Source organism: Colias eurytheme, chromosome 12, assembly GCF_061535395.1.
Source record: "Colias eurytheme isolate Ceu_HAF_F1 chromosome 12, ilColEury1 Martin Lab GWU primary, whole genome shotgun sequence".
Taxonomy (NCBI): domain Eukaryota; kingdom Metazoa; phylum Arthropoda; class Insecta; order Lepidoptera; family Pieridae; genus Colias; species Colias eurytheme.
In genome coordinates, this window is record NC_142991.1 from 5,370,696 (window position 1) to 5,397,028 (window position 26,333).

Below are 26,333 nucleotides of genomic sequence, written 5' to 3' on the forward strand. Positions count from 1 at the left end.
TGAAAAGTAATTTTTACACACATTGGATCTTGGATTTTCTTTGAAAAATATTAAAAGAATCAAATACTTATACTATATTTTTTTATATAATATAATAACTTTCTTTATATGAACAAACAGGAAATTAATTCAGATCGAAGAATAGAAACCCAAAATACTTTTTAGTTTTGTTATTTTTTGTACTTTGTGATAAATTTTTTAGTGGCTTTGTGAGATTACAATAAAACCTTTGATGTATAACGATGAAAAAGGAAATTAACTTGTAGTTTCACTATATTTAAATTTTGAGTGCTAAAATTACAGCGCGTGAAATATCATTTCACTTTCAAAGAAAGATTTGTAAATTAAAAAAGGTTGGCGTTTTCGCTGTCTTGTTCATTTAGCAACATTTTCATACGAACATGTTCATTTTATTACGTTGATTAGGTAGCGGAAACAAGCGATTTTCCATGCTCGCTCATCACTGTGATCTTGCGTCCCTCCCGCGCGACGCCCACTCCACCAGCACATTACCAATAATGCTATGTAATTATTGACCCCGCGAACATTCGCGTGACATTCTCGAAAATGTAATCTGTCATGCAGTGTCATGCCAATCTAGAATATATTATGAACTCTGTCACTTTAGCCAGACCATCAATTACATACCAAATTATTATCTCCTTGTTAAATTAGCATTTTGATTGTATGACATGGTATTCAATCAATTTCTAGTAATAGACTGTGTTGTAAATTGCATTCTATTGTTGAAAATGCCATGACACTTTTTTGTAATACTGAGAGAAAATAAGTGATGATTATTGATTATGCAATATTTACTTAATATTTATAATAACTCTCAGTGCGACACAGAGACAACATTAAAATTTTCAAGTCAGTTTAAGAAATCAGTTTGATAAATTAATCTTAAATATGAATATTAAAAAAATAAATAAACCTTATATATCTCATTTCAAAGAAGAAATGGAAATCAAGAATTTGATTTAGATTTTTTTAGTTAACATTCAGGGTGTCAATTTTCCTGTAAATTTTTCCTTTTTCTGAAGTATTTAAAGAAGTTTTCTTATTTTAAAAGGAAGTGGTAATCGGTAATTAAGGTAACCACTTAAATTATTTATTTTCCTCACCTTTAATATTTGAAAGATTATTGTAATAAGGTTCTTCAATGTCACTCCCTAGGCTCTTATGGTAATGAATAAGAAGAACGTGTATAAATATGAAGCATAGATGATACCAATGTAACACCTTTTACAGGTACTTAATAATACTATCTCGTAAACATTATTCACACTACAATGTGATTTACAGCATGTTATTACTTATTGTTCGATTTACCATCAGAATCAATCAATTTATACTTTTCCGACTACTTCTATAAACCATTTAACAATCGATAATTTTATTGTTCTACCGTTGATTGTAATTTCCTTGATATCACGCAACGCTCAAAGCAAAAAGCAATAACTGTACCGTTTAGTTTCGTAAAAGCAGTAAAAGTGTTGTAGGCGTATTTACAATGCGACAATTGTATTGTCGACGTAATCGTCGTTTTCTATCGGTTGCGGTCGCAAGCGCTTCGCGGCTCGCTGGTTCCTATTAGCTGACACGGACGTACCTGTACACAAACACATTTTTACACTAAATTGTAAGCTGTGAAGTGCCAAAGAACAAGCTGCTTGGCCCAAATGAACAAACAATACCATTATATTAATAATCATCAATTGAATTTTTGACCGTTGAACAAATCAAAACCTCCGTTTGTAAAAGAGAAAATGGCAAACAGCAGAAATGCCATGAAACATTTTTTTATTCTTAATTCAATCTTATTTTTAATGTATCTATGTCAAAATAAGATTGAATAAATTTTAAATCTACAAATTTAATTTTTACTGCTTGAAAATGACTCTATGACTAATCGATGAAAAATAATAATTTTGGTAAATATTTTAGGGATGTTATGAATTTTCCCATATATTTTTATTCTATTTATTTATTTTTGTACATTCATACCCAAAAAATGTCTAACTCATCTACATACTCACGTATCAAAACGAAAATGTAGAGTTTACATTCAGGACCATATACTTTTAGGTTCATTAGTTTTTCAATTTCCAAATTAAATAACGATGTCAAAATGTTGATTAATATTTATTAATGAATTATAAATCAACGACATTTATATGTAATTTAAAATGTTTGGAAATTATTAGAAAATAATGAAATTATTTATCCTATAAACTTTTGCATAATGTGTTCGAATTAAGGTTCGAATATACAAAATTAAAAACTAATGGAGCATGGCATGTGGATCAAAATATAGTGGAAGAATGTACCTAAATGTTTGTCAACACTGATGAGGCGTCTCATTAAAACCGGTTATAGCTATTAATGATCTATTGTGTAGGACTGTCACAGACTAGTAATTATAATCAACGATACAAAGTGCGTCACACCACGATTAAGGAACTCTTTAGATCTTTCTCCATCCGACGACAATGGTACGAGCGTGCTTTACAAATTAGTAAGGAATAAACTAACAAGCAGGTAGTAAACTGGATTCAATGCATATGTATAGTTCTCGTTCAATAGGCAGTAGGCACATTGGTCTAAGTGGTTTGGCCTTGCATTTTTATGTGCATGTCTTTTAAATAGCCATTATGTTAAGTCAATGGCTCAATGCATATAGTCGCATCCTTTAAATTACTTGCAATTGTAAATCGTAATAGCGTGTAACACACCAAATCAAATTGAAAATCTTACCTTTACATACCGTAATTTTAAACGATAACAGTTTAATCATACTATAAAAAGGTTATTTGAACTCAAATAGGTATAATAATACTTCTTTCAGAACTTGCGGTCTGCTCTGCACTTTGTTTTATTGATATTTACTTTTCAATTGCTTCTAAAACCAATACTCAAAGCGTAGGATTTCACAATACTGTGGAAAACTTTCTTTTTCAACTTATTCAATTAAGTTATCTTGAAAAGAAAATATAGCAGCTATATCAAACATATGGTAGCAGTTTAGTTTTTTATAGCGTTTCAAATTAATTATCGTTATTTAAAACATATTGTATTATGAGAACAAGTGTATAGTTGATGGAATAGTAGATAAATGAATTAGTTACGTAAGAGCTTGCATACTGCGTCGCCATTTTCCGATGAGATTGGACGTTCAAAGTGAGCGGTGGCCATCCTCAAATGCTTGCAGGTGTTTTTGCCTTTTTACCTTTTCGGTGTAAAACCTTTGGATGTTTGATTTACATGCCATAGGTATATACTTGTACGCTTTTAATATCTACTTAAGTACTAATGTAAAATAAGTATATAATTTTTAAGGAAAGTTTTTCGTTGCATACCTAGTTGGTAAACATTAATGAAACTTATAACTAATAATAAAATGTTATTATAATAAATACAATGAAAGCTATATATTTCTAGAACATTCAAATGGTCTCTGTCATGTCATGTCACGTGTCAAACATGATTTTTCCTTTTACCAACCACGCAAATTGCTATATAGATATGGATGAAAATGGCTTTTCATTCTAAATAATACGTTAACGGGAAATAGCCATTAATTTTTACTACAATTTAAAAATAATTTAAATAACGTATTGTTAATTATGACATGATTTCACAATTATATAGTTTAGAATTAGTGCAACAAACACGTTATAAATCGCTTCTCTTTTTGCCCTACTCTCTACCAGAAGAAATTTCTCGAAATGTTAACAGGTATATACCTAATGGCTAATTTTCAGTTCTTGATATCGTAATTTTCTATTTATAGGACGAACCGTTACCAATTGGAAATGCGCACGCCCTGCATGCACAAATTCCTCTGACTCTATCGTCAACGTCAGCACCACCGCTGCAAAACACTGCAGCGCCGTCACCTGACAGCATCCTTAAAGAAGATCCTCTCAATCAAGCTGAATCCAAATTCGATGAAGACAAACTACAGGTACGTTCTATCTTTAAGTACTTCCAAAACATATAATTTTGTGAATTATGTACACACTCTCCGTTTTGTAGAATACCTACATCATTGCTTAATTAAATACCACTTTACTTTTTATTGTCTGTTTATGCAACCATGAAGGTCAAAATAAACTTAGTAGGTACCATAACAAATTAACTTATACAGAATTATATAAAAACTTGCGAATTTGAATGGAGAGGCATATCTTGTTTATGTATTTTGTAAAAAAAATATGCATTAAATCTTCATGATATTGTTCTCAAAAAAATTGCTTATATACATGTTTGAGATTATTATCTAATGGGATGTGTTTGTGAAAGTGTCATTAGCGTTTTGTTTTTACATATAATAAGCGATGGGATAATTATCTACCGGCTGTCGTCATAATTGTACGCTTGGTCGCGATTTACGTACATTCAAATTTTTTTATTCCATATAAGTAGGTTTTTGTGTATTTGAAAAAAGGAAACACAAAAGTTATTATTATTCAAAATATTTTTTTTGAGCTTTGCGGTAAGCTTCATTCTTACTGAGAGCTAATTGAATTACAGCCAATGCTTTATTTGAAATGGGTACCTACGGAAAGTTTCTCGTTACGTGAACATGTTACATAAATGCATTACTGTATGTGGCCGATATAAATGCACGCGATACCGTTCCTATATAATATAATAACGTCAAATGTGTAATTCAAGTCACACTGGAGCTTTCACTTCAACCAGTCTCATCTCATATTACAATTAATATATCTATTGTATGAACGAACACAATAGGTGGTTCAGTTATCAATTCTATAAATATTTAGCACACAGTAGAACTGCATACCAATAAACAAAATATAGAGGACCTCCGGTTTGCTAATCGTCTTGTAAAGACGTTTAATCGACTCATCTCCGTTTTTTTTCGGTCATTCCAAATTCAGTTGTTACACACCTACATAATATACCTACATAATATGTACGAAAAGTGAAACTTTTCGTTGAAAGTAAAATTCATGCAGATATCCTAAAAGATAAACATCGTGTCATTGCTTTCTTTCAACTCAAGTATTATTTGCTCGATTATCGAAATAACCACAGATACAGTACTGGCATTGGTTTAAGTTCAAAATATAAATAAGTTATAGATACTTTAATGTCATAACAAGTCCGAAGTAAAATTTACGACAAAATATATTTGGCGTCAGATAATTTTCCAATATTGGAAATTAAAACTTGAAATTATGTACAGAAAGTTATTGCATCAATTTAGAAAGTTCTCAGACTTAACAGGAGCTTAATATAAGTCAACATTGTTGCTGATGCCAATTGGAAAAATATTTTGGAAAGTTATTTTGGAACTTCCAATATGATTACTTCCAATTTGATGTTATGCAAATAAATATTTTACAGAAAGTTACGAAACACAGTTAGGTATGTACAATTAAGATTCTAATACGAAAAGTGGAATAATAGTTCTGCATCTCCACTTACAAAAAAACATAATAGATTTCGTAAAAGAATAGTCAATTGACATTCCAACGGGTCAAAAAATGAATAAGCTAGTGGACTGTAAGTAATAATATTTATAAACGGAGGGCAGTCTGTGGAACAATGGTGCGCGGCGCATTGTGTCCAGCAGGATGTCCGAACGCATTGTGCCAAGTAAACAGCACAGAACGAGATATCCATGTTTCATACACTAGATTTTCATCAAGAACATTATAATATCCATCCATTGGCGAGAGTGACAGCCCTTAAAATTATAACCTGGCTATGCTAAAGACAATTTAAATACCCACTCATATAAAGGTGTCAAGAACCTTATTTCATATGAGTACATAGTGTCTCCGCTATTGCACTGGCGTGCGATTTTGCCAAATTACAATCTATTGTGCTATGCTGGGAATGTCTTTACATAAATGGATAACTATATAAAATTATGTATTATTTTGACATTTGTAAGAATACAATATAGCATGTTTATGTGCATGTAAGGTGAATTATTGTTGTATCCCATAGAAGTTCCACGGCATGCAACAATTCGTTTAAAGACGACCTTTCACTATGATCGTGATTTAGATTCTTTAAGCGGCTAGCATAATATACTTTTTTCTAGCAAATTTCTTGTTTGTAATTGTTACCCATTTGCTATTTAACATAAATTGTATACATTCATGAAATACTTGGTTAATTAATTATTGCTTTCGTTTTCTTTTCTATATTTAATTAAGCTTGTCACAAATAATATTGCGTATATCTCTCAAACACGTGAGACGAGAGTTTTAATAGTACAACTTAACTAAGCTTAAATTATATGTTGGTATGTATATATATTCTTAAGTCTTAACAGAATAAATTAGGACGACAAAATATTTGCAAAATTTTACATGGTGAGGTCAGGAATTTGAAACGGTGACATTAACCATAATGATTCATATTTATTAAAACCTTATTTTCCCGATTATGTAGTTAAAGCTATACATATTTTACAGTTGCTCATTTAACGTTTATTTCAGAAAATTGATGACGACAACTCCAAACCAGAGCCCACAAGCGACGAAAGCTCAGAGTCAGAGAGTTCCGGAGAAGACGAAGAAGATGACATCATCAGACCTCTTTTCAAGTTACCAGTTCAGTTCGACCTTGATGAGCTCGCAGGAGCCTTCCTTGCTAACAATAACCAAAAGTAAGTGCAAGCAGCTATTAAGGACATAATTTAAAGAAAGTGAAACAACTATCTATATTTTATACGTTAGTCTAATGTAGAGCTTTCTGGAATCAATTTGATAAAAAAGATAAAGCCAAAAAATCTTTATTTAAAAAAGCATTATCGCAGGGAGAAAGGTTCTATTTATACTTTAAATTTGACGTTGCGGTGACCATTGGAAATTGGGTCAGTAGTAACTAAATAAAATATTTACAATTTCCTTTTCTACTTCATTTTTTGTCCAATTGACAATAAGGGCGTTTGTCCACTACAAGGAATTTTACGGTCCGGCATTCCGATTTTTTACGGTCCGGTATGGCACGCAATTAATCTAAATACTAGCTTGTGCACTATGCGTAATTTTACTGTCCGACATTTTACTTTTCCCTATTCCGGATGGTTTTTTGAGTTTACGAGTCGCTGTAGGTATAATTGTTTTCGAGTGCCCACTTGCTTGGATTTTACTCTTTTTATTGCATATGCCAATTGAAAGCAAGCTCTTGTTTTACTTTCTTTTAGCTGGCAATGAGATTTGAGAAGTCGGTATTGTTATTTTATATACATTGACCTATAATTATTATCTAAGTAAGTGTTGGTAAGTTAAAGTTCAAGTGGGAATAGATTTAGCTCCTCGTCACCGTATAAAATAAATAAGTGAAACACGCATTTTAAATCTCTTACGGAACTTTACTTTTTATTATAACGAAGTAATATAATATTTCACCTTCTATATTTTTACTCGTTTCTTGTAAAATGCGAAAGCAATCATTTATGATAGCATTATACCGCCATACTTCTTGAACTGTACCGCACTGATCCGAGTAAAGACGGACAGGTGCACAAGCAATTCATCGGTTTTTTCATGCCACACCGGACCGTAAAAAATCGGAATGCCGGACAGTAAAATTCCTTGTAGTGCACAAGCGCCCTAATTATAATTTACGTGCGCGGCCTTAGATTGCATTGAGCCAAACACGGCAAGACTCAAGGTTTAAATGTTCTAGAGAAGGCAAAAATCAAGGTTTATAAGTAAAATATATATATCATTATAAAATATATGTTTGGTTATATGTTCGAATTAAACATGTATTTATTTACCAGATGAAAGAAAATGAAGTTAAAAGGACTTATACTTTTTGGAAGGACTTATACTATATAACAACTTATTTTGAACATGTTTTCTACGAATCAAATGTTGATCCTCTTGTGTAGGCGAAATATCACAAATAGATCTATTTTCATATTTGTATTTTTGTAAAACATAAACAGAGAACCATTTCCAACCTGTATATAAAAACATGTACCTACATTATTATGGAAAATATTACACAATTAAGCGAGAACTGGGCTTTTTAAGTACGTTTTGTATTGTTTTGTCTCAATTGTTAATTAAACAGGTTTATTTATGAGAAATAAGGTACATTATCGATTTTGCTCAAATAAAACATCCTTTGGGTTGTACGAGGATTTTGTTTTGCTAGTTAAATTATAATTAATTGATGCGAACGTTTTTACCTAACTACAAAGAGGTTATTTTCGTAAATTGGGAAAATTATCTCCGTAAAAAAATATTCAATAAAGCTTTAGAAAATCAATGATTTGTTATATTTTGCTAATTAGTACGTGCGTAGGTATGTTTTTGTGTTTATTCTTTCAGCATAATTTAATTGCTAGCTATTTATCATAATTTCATATTTATGAGGTATCGGTAAAAGAATCATTTTTGGCAGGGTATAATTTCCTATTATTCGAGCGTAAATTTTTCGTTGCTGGGTTCTTGCTGTTAAATTTATTTTTGTTTCTGTTTGAGTTAATTCCGGCTACCTGAATTTGTTACGGAATTAAATCTATGCTGTTTTTAAAATAGACCTTCAATATACATATACCAAACACGTATATACATAATATAAGTGACGATTCTGAATTTAATAAAACTTTCTATTTTCAAATTTGAATCAAGCATCATGTCTGATTTGACATGATGTAGACTACATTTTATATAAATAACAAGATAACGAAAGGTTTTCCGAATAATCAATTAGAAAAAAAAAATAATTATAAATGCTTACGGCCAAATTTTTACTGGCAACCTAGTCGATATAATATTATATTCTCCTAATTATAAATATTTAGTTTGGTTTTAGCAAAAAAACTGTGAACGCACCATTGAGATAATATTACTACGTATGGAGGAGACACCACGAACAAAATCTGTGCGCCATTTTTTTGCTCTAACTAAGTTTTAAAAATTATTATCTAGTTAGGTACTTAACGATGAAAGTTATTCCTTTGCACTTTTCCGTATTATTTGTATTATTTGTGCAATATCGTAACACACACGAAGGCATGTTTGATGCGTTTCACTTTAAAATCATTAAAAATACCGCTCAACATACGTCACATGACGTATGTTGAGTGGAACATAAGTGATGTAGGCGGTGTCGTCTCCTTATTAATATTATCTCAATGGAACGCACTAATCCTGCTGTGGGATCTTGGACTACTGTTTGCTTGACTAAATATTACTTTTTGAAATTTTTACATATTATAGACAAGATCTGTCTTAAAAACACTTCGAGCAATCCAGAATTCCATGTCATTTTCATAATTAAATTATATTTGAACATATGTGGTATTATTCCAGAGGCCGCATGAACTGCGTAGTAGAAAGGCGTCGGGAAGATCCGATGGAAAGGCGTTTCCCCTTCAACATTCTCGGAGCCTTCGCCCCCCGCGCTGCTCAGGCCGAACGTATTGCTATTATTTGCCACGGCGGTGACGAAAGGTAAGTTTTATCTATACGTGAAGGAAATAATAATAATTTTATAAAAAGATTCCTTAAGTTACCTAAGAGTCTCTTTGTGGGAGTAAAATGAAGTGGTTATTCATTGGATTGAAAGTAATTGAAGTTTCTATCAAGTTTTTGTATGTATGTTGCTCGAACATGACCATAAACAATCATGTATGTTAAATTTACGTGAAATTAAAATCAATGTAATAATTTCGTTTTGCATACAAGCTTATCTTGTATCTCATATAAATCCAGCTTTGGTTTCCAATCCAATCCTTTACTCTATTGAATACATCACAAACCATACGTTTGATAACACATTACACAATAGGTATATACACAGATATGGTTATAATATAAAGCACCTAATATGATCCTAATAACTATAAATATACAGTGCCGTCTTTAGGATCAACGAGGCTATGGGCCAAGGTACTGGCTGGGGCCTATGTAAGGGATGGAAAATCCTTAAATTTTGACTTTATCATTTTTCATCATGTAGCAAAAGTTTTTTTATGAAAAGTCGATTTAATATCATTTTTATGAAATTAATTTATGAAACAAACCGTGCTAACAGTATGATAATAAGATCATTGCATTTTATTTATTAGGCAAAAATGATGAAACGCCAAAAGGTACCGCTGATTTACAGGAAAATGTTATTCAAAACGAATCAGTCGATTTGAATCCTTCAGAACAGTCGGAATTATCAGTAGCTACACAAGTTCTTATAAATCATAGAACAGAAGGTAAATAAAGAGTTTCAAATTGTAAATATTTAGATTCTAAAAAAGCTGAATAATTTTAAATATTTTTTTCAATTAAAAGCGATTTACAAAAATATATTTTATTTTAATAGAGGAGGCAGCATTGAGAAGCACGTCAGAAAAAATTGAAAGTTATTCGACTGATATTGCGTTATGGGGCGAAATCAACGAGAGGTTATGATTATACTGGTTGCAAAAAATCGAGGTTTTACCAAGTGTGTGATTTGATATTTTTCTTATTATGTTATAAAATTTGTTGTTGTATATCGAAAATTTTCAGAATTGTGGGGCCCCTGCCTACCTCGGGGCCTCGGGCCAGGGCCCTGCGGGCCCTGCCTTAAAGACGGCACTGTAAATATAATACCTTGTTTCTCTTTGTATAATTAAGATAATTTTGAGTTGAAATAGGTATATTATGTAGATTAAATGATTGGTAGAACTTGTATAGATGTTTATGTTTGTTGTTTAGTCGCTGTATAAGCAAACAAATAAATTTAATATCCTGTGCGACTTAAGTAGATACCTACCTATAAATCGCCACGATAACACGAAAATGTATCTACCATGTCTACTTGAAAGGAGAAATATACATTTTTACCTTGAAAAGAAATATCGAACATAATGTAAGCCTTTGTAAGTGTTGTACTGAAAATAGATAAAAGAGTTTACAGGGGATTTGTTTCTAGGGACTTAGCGAGTTATATTCTCCACGGGCTTACAAATTTTTGTTGTTTATTTGTAATTCAATTCTGCTCTCGACTTGTTCCACTTGAATGTTTTCAATTATGTTACATAATATAACGTTGTTATTGTTGTTTTTAAATACGTTTTTAATAACAAAGGAGTGTGTATTTTCTTCGAGAAAATATTGCGTGACAATTAGTAAGAGGTAAAATACTAAATGGACAAAGTCGTTAAATGATCAATTATGTTATTTATTTCTTGTTCATTATTATATCAACAACCCGCTGACTTAGGCGCTGAAGTTTGGATCGATTGAAAGCAAATTATGATTTATTTATTAGATACACAAATTTATGCATGCAATAGTTTTTTACATTAGAAAAATACGTACGAACTTTCATCCTCATAAAATTTTCATGGGAAAAGTTGTTTTTCAAATACCAAAGCGATCGAGTTTGCCTTCCACGAAGTTATGTGCTAACATCATCCATAAACTAGTATCGTATAAACTGCAGCTCGAGTTTGTAGTCTCTTTATTTATCTAATGTTTATATTAAAATATATTACATGCAATTTCAATACAATCAATAAGTAGGTACTTAGTACACATATGAAATAATAGTATTCAGAATAAAGACTTTTCTTCACTTGTGTGTAAGCCTTTGAAAACAACAAATTGGAACGTAGAAATAACAATCTAAAAATTAAAGCTTTCAAATTTCGTTAAACTTTTACGGTCAGAGTAACGTTAGCGGGAACACGATAGTGGGCGGCACATAACTAAATGTTGCATAAAGAGTATAGACCCAAACTAAAATGAAATAAATCAGATTAAGTTGTGAGATAAGAAGTAACTGTTTTGTGAATAACTGTCTCCACGTGAAATTAAGTATTAAAATACCATGAAAATTTCATTTAATGAATTATGCTCGATGTTATGCGATGCGATATCTTATGCGATGCAATAATTTCTAGACATATATAAATTTGTTTATTGATCTGATTCGAGCAATGTTTTGATAAAAAGTGTTTGTTTCAGACCAATGCCCATGTTCCCCGATCCTCAATCGCAAGTGTTCGCCTTCCCGCTGTCGGGCCCAGTCCGTCTCCCCATCAGACCTCAACCAGAGAGGCAACCAATGCCAGCACCAGCCCCTGAACCCAGAGGACAATTCGTGCCACTCTCTCAAAACCGACCCGGCCCATTCCCGATGCCCGTAAGTACTTCAATTTTATGTAGACGATTTTTTAAGATTCAACGTTTATAAATCTCTTCCCCGGGCAGGATTCAATTCCCCGATGACGTCGAAGTTCTTTGATACGAAAACGTTTTTCTTAATGTAAAAGCTTTTTTATTTTCGTTTATAACATAATTTTAGGATTTTGCATAGGTTTAATACTACCTAGTGGGTATAACACTCGTAATCAACTTAATTATGATATATTAAGAGGATTTATGAATAAAAAATTAAATTATTATGATTCAGAGGATACCTAGAAGTCACCCAATTAACAATTCGATACGTATTTGGTATACAATTATCAACAAAAACGTGCATTTTGCGCATTGTAAAACGTTCATTGCATTACGAGTACCACGGATTACTGAGAAGTCATTACCGTAATTGCTAACGACGCTGAAGGCACGTGGATAAATTTTAAATTGTTTCTAACTTTCTATGAGCGCTTTAAATATCCTGGATGAAAACTATTCTACTGATAATATAATGACAGTATAATTAAAATTCCATTAACAGTTAATGCAATATTTATTAGAAGTTCAATAATGTCTTTTAATCTAAAAGTGTATTAACGAATTAATGGTATCTACCTTATTAAAAAACATTATTGGTATATTTTTTAAGACTGCTCATATAATGTATTTATAATTTATATAGATCAACTTTAAATTAAATAACGTTTACAGCTTGTACCTATGCTTTTTAAAATTATAGTTCATACTATCATAAAGTCATAAACTGTGTATAATATTATTTTGACTAATTTTTTAAGGCGCTTGTCTATGGATTCTAACACAGTACTTATCGAGTTTTTAATTTTTCCATTGTTTGATTTTATTGAGGCTTGCAGACGTCTGCCTTTTGTGACGTGAATGGAGCCATGGGAAAATCTAGTTTTTCTTTTTACTCGTGATTCGTGTACGCCATGTACGCTGATTGATCACGGACGAAGCTTTTACATGGCGGTGCTTTACATTTTGTCTATACTCTGTTCAGTTAGTTATTCACGGGCATTTTTTCCGTATTTTGTCTTTATAATTGGCTGCTATTGCCACTATGTCGTCTTAATAATACATTATTATATATAAAAAACGTTTGTCCTCAAAATACTTGTTTTGCATACGCCATACGTGTGGGAATTAATGTAGTAAAACAAGATGCTTGGATGACACAAGCAATAATTATATAATTTTATGAAGGTTTTCTTTGTCCAGTGTTTCGTGTCATAGTTTGATCTGGTACAAACATTCCTTAAAATAAAAATAATATCCGGTATGTCGTAAATAGAAACATATTATGTTAACAATATTTAATTTAAAACGTTTTAAAAAAAACATATTATAAAACAAAAATCTTCCGTGTCTGTCTCCGTTCGGGATAAGCCCAAAAACTAATGCATTGATTTAATGGATAGCGTCGTTCCCGAAAAAGGTTTATTAGTAGGTATGTAATTCCGCAGACGAAAAGCTTTAATAATATAATATAAAAATTGAAAAGACATCGGCACTTTTAATTTGTTTTAATTTAATAAATGATCTTGGCACAAATCTTGTTACTTTAAATCTAGACAATAGAATTTCTGCAAACAAGGACAATAGGACAATGGCTCAAAGAGTAATATCGTAAAATTGCTGTAACAAATTTATTTCTAGCGTTCATATTATTCACAAGAAAATACCGTTAACTATGATTCAAGCTTGTTATGGCTTCAATCTTCAATCTAAATTACTGTAGGACGTAGGTAGAGTCCGGGTAGAGACATATTAGAATTATTAGATTTCTATTATTAATTTAAGAATTTAGATATAATATAGAAATCAGTTTCTTAAATTCAATGTAAGATAATATATTAAATGACGTACTCGTATTTTTCGGTCTGCAACATCTTAAAACATCAACATTTAAAAAAAGCAGATACCTACGTTGGGTCGTTGTACTTATGTACCGGTTTTCGCAGTCGAAATGCACCCAAACTTATGCAATATCTAACTGGTTATTGTGAGCTTTATACTTTTCAATCTTTTAGGTATGAATTATGATGACTCGACAGTCGGTATATTGCACGTTTATGCGTTTTCTTTTATGACGGTTTCATATTTTAAAAACACATTCCAAAGAACGTTACTGTAATTAATTCATCTACATATATCGCACTTATTACATTTTTAACGAGGATATTATTCTGGATGCAGATTAAGCTTAGTTTAAGCTTACTTGAGTAATTGTAGTTGCATAGGAAAAAATAATAGAATCATACCTACATTTCTGAAAAAATATTTACTAAGTTTATAAAATACAAACCTAAACACTATAAATATAAATAACACGTGTAAGTATAAACATTCGATAACGACTTAAAAATTAATTTGTATATGCTAATATATTTTCCTGTTATAAATCAATGTTTTCTTAATGGTCTTGATATTTGTACTGTGTAGGTACTCGTAGTGATGATAGTCGAATAAATTTACAGATAATTAATAATTTATGCATCTTTAAAATCCGAGTTTCGTTCTAATTAGTGACTACCATCGTAAAATAAACATTTTAATTTCCCGGCATTTGGTGCTTTGCTTTATCAGTGATTAATTTTAATTTGGTGTCGTCTCACAGATTTATCTGATATATCAGTAAATGAGGTTCGTATCTGTAACAAGATCACGTATTGCGCGGTTGGTCGATGGTCGTTCCACACCGATATTTCTGCCTGTTTTATTGCTTGTCCCGTCAACACCCAATACATTGACATTACTAGCAAATCGAACGACGTGAAGGTCCTAAAATAGGTTACAAATTCACGCCATTTTGAAGTTCGCATTTTTTCATGTTTCTCAATCTATTGATTAAATTTACTCCCAAAATACCTTAAACATTTCAGTGGAAATTCAAATAATGAAAAATATGTAAACAAGGTAATTTATATGGTATATTATAGTCTGTGCTTTTAACAAGTTATCTGAAAGCGCACACAGGCAAGGGAGAACAATAGAAAAATTTCAACGAACGTCACCCGAAATAAACAAATGCTTTTTCCTATCTCCCGCTTTTCGTATTATTCTGGGTATTTGACCTTTTGTTTCCATTTCAGAATAATTTTTGTAATGAATTGTACTTATAATAATTAATGTTTGCATTTATTAAACTTATTGCTGAATCAAAGGAATAGATCATTTTTTTTTGTATCCAGCAATTCACAATTTATGACCTAAATGACATACATTGTCTTAGCATTCATACTTACATTCATATTTGCTGTCGTAAACTTTCACACACTTATTCTGCTATATGAAGTATGTACCCTAGCATTAAGTCGACAATGATCCTGGACCGGTGATTGGCATCGGCAAGATAACATGTATGTATAGTTAACCTATCGAGGTTTAATAACGGTACGAAGTGAATGTACTCATATGACACAATGAAAGTGTTAGTGGGACAGTCAATTGCTATCTCACTGCTATCTCATCTTCAATAGGTACATAACTGTACACGCTCTTTGAAGTATTGACAGATAATTTTCTTAGTCTGTGAAACCCAACGCGCGATCATTAATGTTAATGAGTCTCGCGTGTTGGTTTATGTGGGCTTTACGATTAGTAAAGTGATACATATCTACTTTTATATATGATGCTGACTAATTAGATTAATTATGTACTCATACTTTTTATATATACAATGTTACTTTACAGGGATCGACGATTGGATCGACGTTAATTGTCTTTATACATACAACCTTAATAACACGTAGGAAAATTTGTAATGCTGCCATTTGGTTTTTATAGAGAAATCAAATTTCAATGTCCTCATTATTTTGTTTTTCTTTCCACATTCCCAAAATAGTATTAAATGGGGTGTAATATTATCTACGTATATACGCTCACGTTAAAGGTTTAGGGTGTATTCCGTTATGCACTGCGACCACTGTAAGGTGTGACGTCAATTCAGTATACTGTGAAGCCGTTCCTTTATAGCCAGTTATACTGGTTACGATTTAAAACGGAACGCAATCCAGTATACTGTCAGCCGCATTTTTTGACGCAGCATTCAAATGAGTGTATTAAAGTTTTCTAGAACATAAAAATAAACTGTTTTGGAGTACTGTCCAATTAAAAATATTTTAATTAATATTAATTGTAAATTGAATTTATAATATAATAAAAGTAAGTACTTTTTCATAAAAAAGAATAAAAAAGAACTTTCAGCTCGTATTGAACATTTTCAACACAGTCTAATAAAGTTAATTTTTGCAATTCTTCCATTGTTTTATTTATTAATCCAAACTAATTACAGAACTTTAAAATTTTCTGATTATACTGTAGCTTTGTTTATAAGACGTTAGGCACTCGAGTGGTTTTGACTGATCATATTACTTGCTCTGTGGACTGATCACGTGATCAAAGTACTGCGAGTACCTTACCTCGAAAACGCCAGTGCTTACAGTAGAATATGGCGGCGATTAATGACGTCATAAATTTCCCTAGGGTACTGCGGCAGTATACTGGCAGTCCATTACGGAACGAATTTTTCTACAGTGATAGCACTGTGCAGTGGTTGCAGTGCATAACGGAAGACACCCTTAATGAACGATTTCAATGCTTTGCAATATTAGTACTATAGAAAGCCAACGAAATGTTTATAAAGCATAATTCATAAATAATAATTAATAATCTTTGAAGAAATTTAGTGGTTTTTAGTGATGTCTGAGTCAGAAAAAAACTACAGTTAAATAATTCTCAGTATGACACCGATAAATTTTTTATGTTAACGCGGAAATAAGATTGTTTTGATAAGAAATATATTAATATTTGTAAATACGAAGCTATTGAGTATAAAATGTAATCGGTCGAAGAATTAGCATATTCATATTGTGTTTAATCATACAGGCACTATTTCCTCGGTATAAACATATTGGTGTTAAATCACTAAGTATAAACCTGATCAAGTCATTGAAGAAGTGTGCTACTTTCAATATAAATTGCAGATATTATCATATCATAAAGAACCTTATAATATTTATATTTACCTACTTTACTTCTCCATATGTCTATACATTTTATATTATGTTCAGTATCTATTTATTTTTTCATGTATTGCCAAATGATACGTATAGCTGTAATTTATTTATTTTATTTATTTAAATAAAATAGCTGTAATTTAATTTAAGACTTTATTGAAAACATGGCAAAAAATATATCTAGGTATACGCGCGCACTTCAATCTTTACTAATATTATAAAGCTGAAGAGTTTGTTTGTTTGAACGCGCTAATCTCGGGAATTATTGGTCCGATTTGAAAAATAATTTGGAAAATCCAAAAGTGCACGCCTCATAATTTTTTTTTAATAAATATTTATTAATTATTATTTTTGTTTATTTAATAACAATTAAACCACATCGAATCAGACCCTGAAAAATGAAAGGGTTCTATTCCTGAGCATACTCAAGCGTAAGAGAAAAAAAAAGACTCGATTAGTAAAGTATTTCGGTCGCTATCGTGTTAACAAGAAAAAGGATCCGCACATACAGACACACGGACGTCCAAGATAGAACTTTTTTAAACTGTTTTTAACTAGTTTAAATAACAAAAATGACATCAAAAATATCATGAACGTTAAAAATACATCAAGATAGAATGTACTAAAAATAGTGTTTTTTCTTAATATGTGTGTGTATGTATTATCTTACAAGTGCAATGTATGATACATAAAGACATTTTAAGTTTGAAAAATCAGATGTTTTGCGCGAAGTGACAGTAGTACCCACCTCAACGCTTCGCTTATGAGGCGTGCAATTCTTTCGGTGTTAGATAGTCCATTTATCGAGGAAGGCTATATATCATCACGCTAAGACGAACAGGAGCGGAGCCACGCGGGTGAAACCGCGCGGCATAGCTAGTAATATATAATTAGCACTTTCAGTCGAATGATGTTAGGCATAGTAATAAACTATATTAGTGAGATTTAAGATCGTGATTTCCTGGAATTATACATTAGCTCTTACATATTTTCTGACAGAGATAAACATGGGTCACATTTATAACTTTGTTGTGTTGTAAATTCAAGAAATCTACTAAAAAATCTAGATAGCATATTCTACATACAATAACAAAAATTAAAAACTGAAAGTTAGCGCAATGAAAAACGTCCCTTAAATATTAGAAAGCATAAACATTGTTTTATCTTTAGATTAACTTTATTTAGTGTTGGAACTTGGTAGGGATTAAATATTTAATTTAGATTCGAGCAAGATGGTAAACTCTGAATTTGATCTTAAGAATTTTTAAGCGAGTCTTTATAAGTTGGACATCTCTTCAGAGTCTAATTGCGTTTAAGTTGAAGGGCGGTGGGTAAACGTCCTTTTTACTGCGTTCGATGCTGCGGATAGCACAGTGGCATCTTGTGTATCTTCTAGAATAGCTAGCCTCGATCATATTATACAGTTTTATGTGACTTACTTCATATGAATTTAATTATTTTTGTGTTGAATTTTATAGTCATAGCAAGAATGTTTCAATTTATTAATGGAAATACGAGAAGTCAGGTAGGAGCTTTTTTTCTGAAAAATTGTTTACAAGTTTCATATGCATAGGGGAATCAATAACACGTTACAGAGCCATATTGCAATACCTATTTAATTATTGTATTATATGCGTAACCAATCTATTATTGTACAGTGTACACTAATCTAATTACAATTTCAAAGTGACTATCTGATAGTTGACAATCAACAGACTGGGTTAATAACGCGCTCGACGGACGTGATCCAACAAGATGCTTCAATTATATCCACGTTTATTAAATTTGTCTCATTAAGGCTTGTATAAATACTCTTTGTGATGTTGATAAGAACTATATAACGACGGAGAATGTTAAACGCTGTACGTAGTGAAAGTACCTACCACCTATTTAGGTCGTATTTGATGTCAAACGAAAGAACTCTCTGTACATATTTATCATCATTCATTATTAAATTTCTTATACTTTAGTGAAAAGAACTCCGAAGATGTTGATCAAATAATTAATTAATCTATTTTCATCAATCCATTAGTCACGCTTCGCCAACATCCCTTGGATGTGTTTCCAAACGCTAAATGCCGACTGATAAATTTATTAACGACTCGTTACAGATAATAAATACATCAATAGTAAATACCTGATATTATTAGGACGCCCGCCAGCTACTATATCAATGCATGAATGTGATACGAATCATGCAATAATGTTAATAGGTACATTTTAAATGCACCACATGTTACCATTATGTTCAAATTCATATCAGTTTGATGGACTCGTTTAGAGTAAATTTATCGTCTATTTCGTTTCACCTAACGTGTTAATGTACTCTCAAAAGGTCATTTACTTTCCGAAACTTAATTAACTTGCGATTTGTTAATAAAAAAATTATGGCGTCGCACTTTTATGTGTAGGTTTTTAATTAAAATAACAAGACATGCTCATTAATTTTTTATCCTTTCAAATCTCATGGATATCCATTGTGCATTGTTTTGAATTCCTATAGATTTGTCGAGGAAAGTTTTTTTAGCTTACAAAGCCAATACCTATTACAATTTTTTTACGATACTAGAAAACCAATATAATTTGGAAAATCCAAAAGTGCACGCCTCATAATGTTTTTTTAATAAATATTTATTAATTATTATTTTTGTTTATTTAATAACAATTAAACCACATCGAATCAGACCCTGAAAAATGAAAGGGTTCTATTCCTGAGCATACTCAAGCGTAAGAGAAAAATAATTTGGAAAATCCAAAAGTGCACGCCTCATAATTTTTTTTTAATAAATATTTATTAATTATTATTTTTGTTTATTTAATAACAATTAAACCACATCGAATCAGACCCTGAAAAATGAAAGGGTTCTATTCCTGAGCATACTCAAGCGTAAGAGAAAAAAAAAGACTCGATTAGTAAAGTATTTCGGTCGCTATCGTGTTAACAAGAAAAAGGATCCGCACATACAGACACACGGACGTCCAAGACAGAACTTTTTTAAACTGTTTTTTAACTAGTTTAAATAACAAAAATGACATCAAAAATATCATGAACGTTAAAAATAGTGTTTTTTCTTAATATGTGTGTGTATGTATTATCTTACAAGTGCAATGTATGATACATAAAGACATTTTAAGTTTGAAAAATCAGATGTTTTGCGCGAAGTGACAGTAGTACCCACCTCAACGCTTCGCTTATGAGGCGTGCAATAAACCTTGTTCACACAATGTTATTGTTATTCGGATAATCTGGCAATATCAATCTATTTTCGATGCTCTATCCATAGGTACCCGTAGCCTTGCTTCTCTATTATTTACCTCATTATAATATGGCCCTTGATTGTAATGTGTTCTCAGGTCAGGTTTTTATTTGTCCTGAAGAACAACGCTCACAAAAAGTTTTAAATCACGTACTCTGTTTTTGCCATCGTCTGTTTTGGTCGTAACTAAATAATAAGTATAGAATTGACGAATGAAATAATAATTTCGTCTCTTTGGATGAGTTGATCACCTTGACAATTATTGATATCGGGATTAGGAAGTAGGTACTTAATTTTGATACGAATTTGTATTTTGTACAGTTTAAATAGTAGTTTCTTACTTCGTTACGGTTATTACATAATTTTAAATGGCAATACATATTTCGTTTAATAGTTCTTGGGCTAAAGATATTTGATAGATGATATTAATTTAAAATGTATTGTTGAATTTTATATTTGTATTTATTTATTGTTTTATCATGTACAAAAGTGTACAATTTGTAGCACGTTTACCTTGGAAGCAATAATGTATTCTAAGATTCATTATACTATTTATTAATGATGCAAGTGCTTGTGTTATATAATTAGCATAGATGTTATTGGACCGTAACACCGGCCGGTTTTTTCCGTTTTTAAACAATAGAGTCCCAAAGACTCTGTGACATCGATACAGTTGAATGCATCAAACAGGCCTCGCATTAAAGTCATATTTATATGACCGTTACTTATTACAACACGATAGGTACATTTTCTGTAATATCCTTACGGTCATTACGGGCAAGTAGCACGGCCTTCACCGTCTATTTAAATTCAACTAAGTAAGTAAAATATTTCTTACTTCGGTATAATGAAAATATAATTATATCCTTTACTCAAATTGAAGCTCGAATCTGTTATTATCTTGATTATCGCCTCAGTAATTTCGTAACCCACAACTATTTATTAATTTATTGACTGAGGAATATAAATTGTTTTTCACTATATTTTTATTTAGCTGCCTACTGGTACATCTTTTAGTCACATTAAAATCGACACTTTTTGCGTTTAAGCTAAAATAAAACCAATTACTTTAAATATGTTAACGTATAATTCTTATATTGAACACCTATACCTACACTAAAATATAACATATAATATCACTAAATAGTCGCTCTGTTGATAAAAGAGCAAATATTAAACAAAACCTGAAGTGTTCGATCACAGCCACTTTACATATAAACAACAGAACTAGTCTTAAGGGTGTGCACACGCAAACATTGGAGATGCGCTGGCGGCGCAACGGGTCCTGTGTTTGAATAACTTTACTGCAGCCTTGACATTTGGTGGCGCGGCGCTTGTCTTACGGCCACTAGCCCCAGCGACGAAATCTATTATAACGCGGCACGGGCAGATACGGGTACCTTGCAGGCACGTTCACATTCTCTAAATTATATCCACGCCTTTGCCTCACTAGCTCTCCATTTTCCAATTTCCTAAGTGGTCGCACGATTTTCACTACATTTGATTCTAAAATGACATTGTCAGCCGCTAGCGCGTCTTCGGGTCTAAGTTTCGTTATAAGTTTCGATTTGGTTCTCTGTTTGTTTATATAGTCTTCGTTGAGGATGAAATCGTGAAATTTGGGCACTTGTTTGTATCTCGTAGCGTCTATTTCTCTCTCGTATCCGAGGCGGTCCCGCGGGCTCGCTGCGAGCGCGGCCGCCGAAAGCGCAACGAGCAGCGCGAGATACGCGTACATGATTCGATGTGTGTGGAGTGTTTGAGCCGCGCGCGCCATCCACACTTTTTATATAACCAGCGATCAATAATATACGGTCCCAATTTGAAGAGATATTTTTTGTGCTTATTATAATCCAGACGCTCATGAACTTGGTAGGCTATTGTTCAAAAGCCGATATCTGACGGGATTTGGGGCCACCATACTTTCATCGCAGACATTGGTTGTATTTTTAGTTGTAATAAAATTATAGGTATATATATGCCCACGAACCTTGTTCCACTTCTTATTCTTCATTACTCTAACATTTACAAGGCAATTATCACACGTGTGCGGTCAGCGTAGATTATAATATCATGACATATATTTAATACTACATATATATTTCCAGTAATGGAAATTATAGAGCATTTATTTTATGATCATTCATTGTTTTAACGAAGTAAATCTTCAAGGAACCTACGATTTCTTTTATTTCTTCAACTTTCAACCGAAAACAGCATTTGAGTAAATGTCTAAAAATTGTAGAGAATAAAAATAAATTTTACCGAACTTGGCACTAAACAATGGTGAGGTTTATATTCATATTTGAGATGACAATGGAAAGTGCTTAATTTTAACAATGTGAACAGAAGGTTAGCAATTTATTTCTTGCTCTGTTACAGGCTTATAACTGGCCTATATTTACATATTTATATTTATTTCAAAGGAGAATTTACATAAGTTTATACTACGACGTAGTTCAAGCTTTAATGCCTTAAAGTGATTCATGCAATTATATTAAAAATGGTAAGATCAACCATTCATCATATAGTTGATGGTATGAGCTTAATTTGCTCTGTGCATGACCATTTTAAATTGCTCATTTATTGCTGAGAACTTAGAACACGATTTATTCAAGGATTTAAAGCACTTATAAATGTAATTCACATGTACGTTCGCAGATATTCGGGATACATACAAACATAATTAACCATTGTGTTAACGTAAGGTGGAGTATATTTGATTATTATCAACGCTGTATTTTGGCTGACTCCGCATACTTAATTCGATTCTTAATTCTGGTTCATTGTTACATTGGTAACAAACTAAGCTATTTAATATTCTCGTAGCGTAAATCTTTATTATCATCAGCGTCTGAAGTCTATCCACATGTTGAGGAACTGAAAATACGAGGTCGACTTCAAAATGTACATAGAAAACATGAATACAGGAAGCAAACATCTTTTTTTGTTTGGCCTTCCAAAATAAAATTTGCCGGTGATTACATAAACCTATAAAGCGACATTTTACTAAGTTTGATACGTAAAAAAATCGAGAAAGTGAAAAGCAATATTAATAATGAATACTAAAATATTGAAACGTAAACATGCAGAGTGAAAGAAGAAATCGACGAAAGTAGATAGGCCATTAATGTTGAATTTATTATCTAAAGCCACATCGAAAAGAAACATGTAAATGAGCTGTGATATTGAACGGATGTGTCTTGTTCATACTTTCGATACAAGGATGATATATACTCCAAGATCCAACCATAATAATATTTTTGTTTTATCTAAAACCGGTTGAGGTTTATTTGTATTAATGTGCCGGCGTTTATAAAGCGATAGTGGCATTGGTTTCGACGGATGCAACAAAATTACGGAAATTTGTTAAAAAAGTAATCGGAAACGGTATGTTAATTACGGTATATATACATCTCATCTAATTTATATAACTGCCTTACGAAGGTCATGATATATGCTGGTAGCTTTTCGATAGCTGGTACCGTTATATTATGTTAAAGAGTTAAATTGTACTCTCAAAATATCTTCATTGAATTTAAGTTTATGTTTGTTACCACCATAATAATAATGTGATAAATTAAACAACAAAATGTTATACTTACATAGCATTAATATGTAAAAATATATTTTATATAAAAATTTAAATCACCTTAAATAAAATGTATAGTAGAAACGTTTTTGTAGATTTATATTTCATCATTTAATAAGTACTAGGTAATTATGATTAATTTAATACTTTAATGTCATACTTATTTAAAATTGTAATTTTGATCTTTTACTTCAAGATAAAAAAGGATATCATGCATCCATTATTATAAATAATATTGCACGCGTAAGTTCTTAATTGGAAATTTTAATTGTAAGTATTAAGAATATATGTTACACCGGTTGTTTACAGCGCGACAAAAGAGTTATTAATAATTAAAATATATTCATGTTTTTAATAAAATTGCAGACGCAACATGCAGAAGCAGGAACGTATCAACAATATAACAATTAATAATGTTACGTGGACAATACAAAGAGCCACCTCTTCCGTGTTTTTATTTCGTTCCGCATCAATCAATGGAGTGTTGCTTGAATATTAATAAACTCGATCTAATCAGCCTATCATAATTCATAACTAAGGTTTTATCAATACGTTCCTACCAGCAAGAATATTTATTAAAGATACCTTTGGAAAAGCATCTTTAACACTTTTGTCGTTAATATGGTAAATAATATTATTATATTTTGTTAAATATTAAAGAAATATTTACATTATAATTTTCAACTTTCTAACTAACCATAATAATAATATGTATTATAAATCATCTACAAAACGTATTTTTGTAGGACGTCGCACGTAAGTAAACAATAACAAAAAAAGTTGATCGATGCTAATATTTAAATCATGGTTTATTAAAAAAAATAACATTGTTCGTTTTTTACTTGGCTCAAAGAACTCGGTTTAGATATCAGTAATAATATATTGTGCAAATTGCTATCGAAAATAACAGTAATTTTCATCTCACGTAGAGCACGCCGCGATGCCTTTGTTTTTACTCACTCGGGTCATTGATTCGGTATTGGCGTTGACCAGTGATGTGCGATCGTATGATGTCAACATGAGCACTGCGTTTGCACAATAGGCGAATGTTTTATTCATACGACCACGCTGTATACTTTTATTATCCTTTGTTCTCTATAATTTCATCTCGAATAACTCTAATAAAATGGCAATCAATTCAACTGTAAAAAATTCCGTGTATCTTTCACGAAACAGCCGATTGTGTTATTTGTTCAAGATGTTAGGGAAATACATGACAAATAATATAATGTATTGTGAACCTTGTTATATTTGGCGAACAAACAGTTCGTATATTGCCATTTCGTAGAGATGTTACAATCCGCTTTTGATTAAACGGATAAAGGCAAATTGAATACTTAATCCAAAACCTTATATATATATTATCTACTTATATATCAACTAACTCTTCTAAAAAATAATAAAAAATAATGGCTGTAAAACTATACGTGGATTAATTTCGACTTGTGGGATTGCTATCTAAATATTTTGACACACGTTAATTTATTTAAAATTTTGATCATTTGGTACCTACAATGTTCCTTCATATTATAATCATCTTTGTTATTTCATAGAAAAGTAACCGTTTATCTTTATGAGTATCAGAATAGCAAAAAGTGAAAATGCTTTCTAATGATAATGTTATTCAAAAAATAATATTTTCATTAGCATAATACCTACTGTTGTGCTAAATAAAGTGGAACGATTAACGAACTTTGAATAAATCTTAAGGACGGATGTATGTATTATATAATAGTTTGTTTTAATAATAACTCATTGCACAAAATTTAACTTTTAAAATATTAAAACAACAATTGTTTAATTAACATGTGTCGAAAAGCTCTTATACATCTATACATTAGACCTTTCATTTATACTTATGTAGAGCCACTGTAGAGCTTATGGCCCTAAATATTGTATTATCGAAATAGTATTGAATAAACAATTTATATCAATCCATCCATTCCTTGTCAACAGATGCCATGGGATTCCTCAGAGGAACAGATGGGTGGACCCAGGGAGATGCGCATTCACGTGCAGAGAGTAATGGCCATTCCAGCGAACATGCCCCCGTCTGAGAACATGGGACCCTTCGCACCCCCACCACCACCACAGAACCAGGAACAACATGAGGTTATTATGAACACTGTTATTGACTTAGAGCTTACGGTGTATTCAACAGAGAGCATGTTAAGTTTGTGAAAATAAATGTTTTTTATATCTAATATTTCTATATTTTTAGAGATTAAGGATTGCTCGAGCAAACCATCTGATTTTTTTATTTTAATTTGTTCCTCGTTATAGGCTAAAATCAGTATTTTAAAAACTTACC

General features: G+C 31.5%; 2 protein-coding genes across 4 annotated transcripts in view; one reads left to right on the forward strand and one right to left on the reverse strand.

Annotated features, from left to right (window-relative positions):
• The window catches only part of Msr-110 (DUF3736 domain-containing protein Msr-110), a 41,790-nt gene that overhangs the window by 8,636 nt on the left and 6,821 nt on the right, over nt 1-26,333 (forward strand). For all 3 annotated transcript variants that reach the window (XM_090108250.1, XM_090108252.1, XM_090108251.1), the window contains exons 3-7: nt 3,797-3,970; nt 6,486-6,655; nt 9,321-9,461; nt 11,958-12,135; nt 25,979-26,134. In XM_090108250.1, the coding sequence (XP_089964376.1) occupies nt 3,797-3,970; nt 6,486-6,655; nt 9,321-9,461; nt 11,958-12,135; nt 25,979-26,134 (819 nt within the window). The remainder of the gene's footprint in view (nt 1-3,796; nt 3,971-6,485; nt 6,656-9,320; nt 9,462-11,957; nt 12,136-25,978; nt 26,135-26,333) is intronic.
• LOC149904013 (uncharacterized) lies at nt 21,499-22,205 on the reverse strand. The gene has a single exon (XM_090108253.1). It carries the CDS (start codon nt 22,166-22,168, stop codon nt 21,779-21,781), a length of 390 nt encoding a protein of 129 aa, XP_089964379.1. The 5' UTR covers nt 22,169-22,205; the 3' UTR covers nt 21,499-21,778.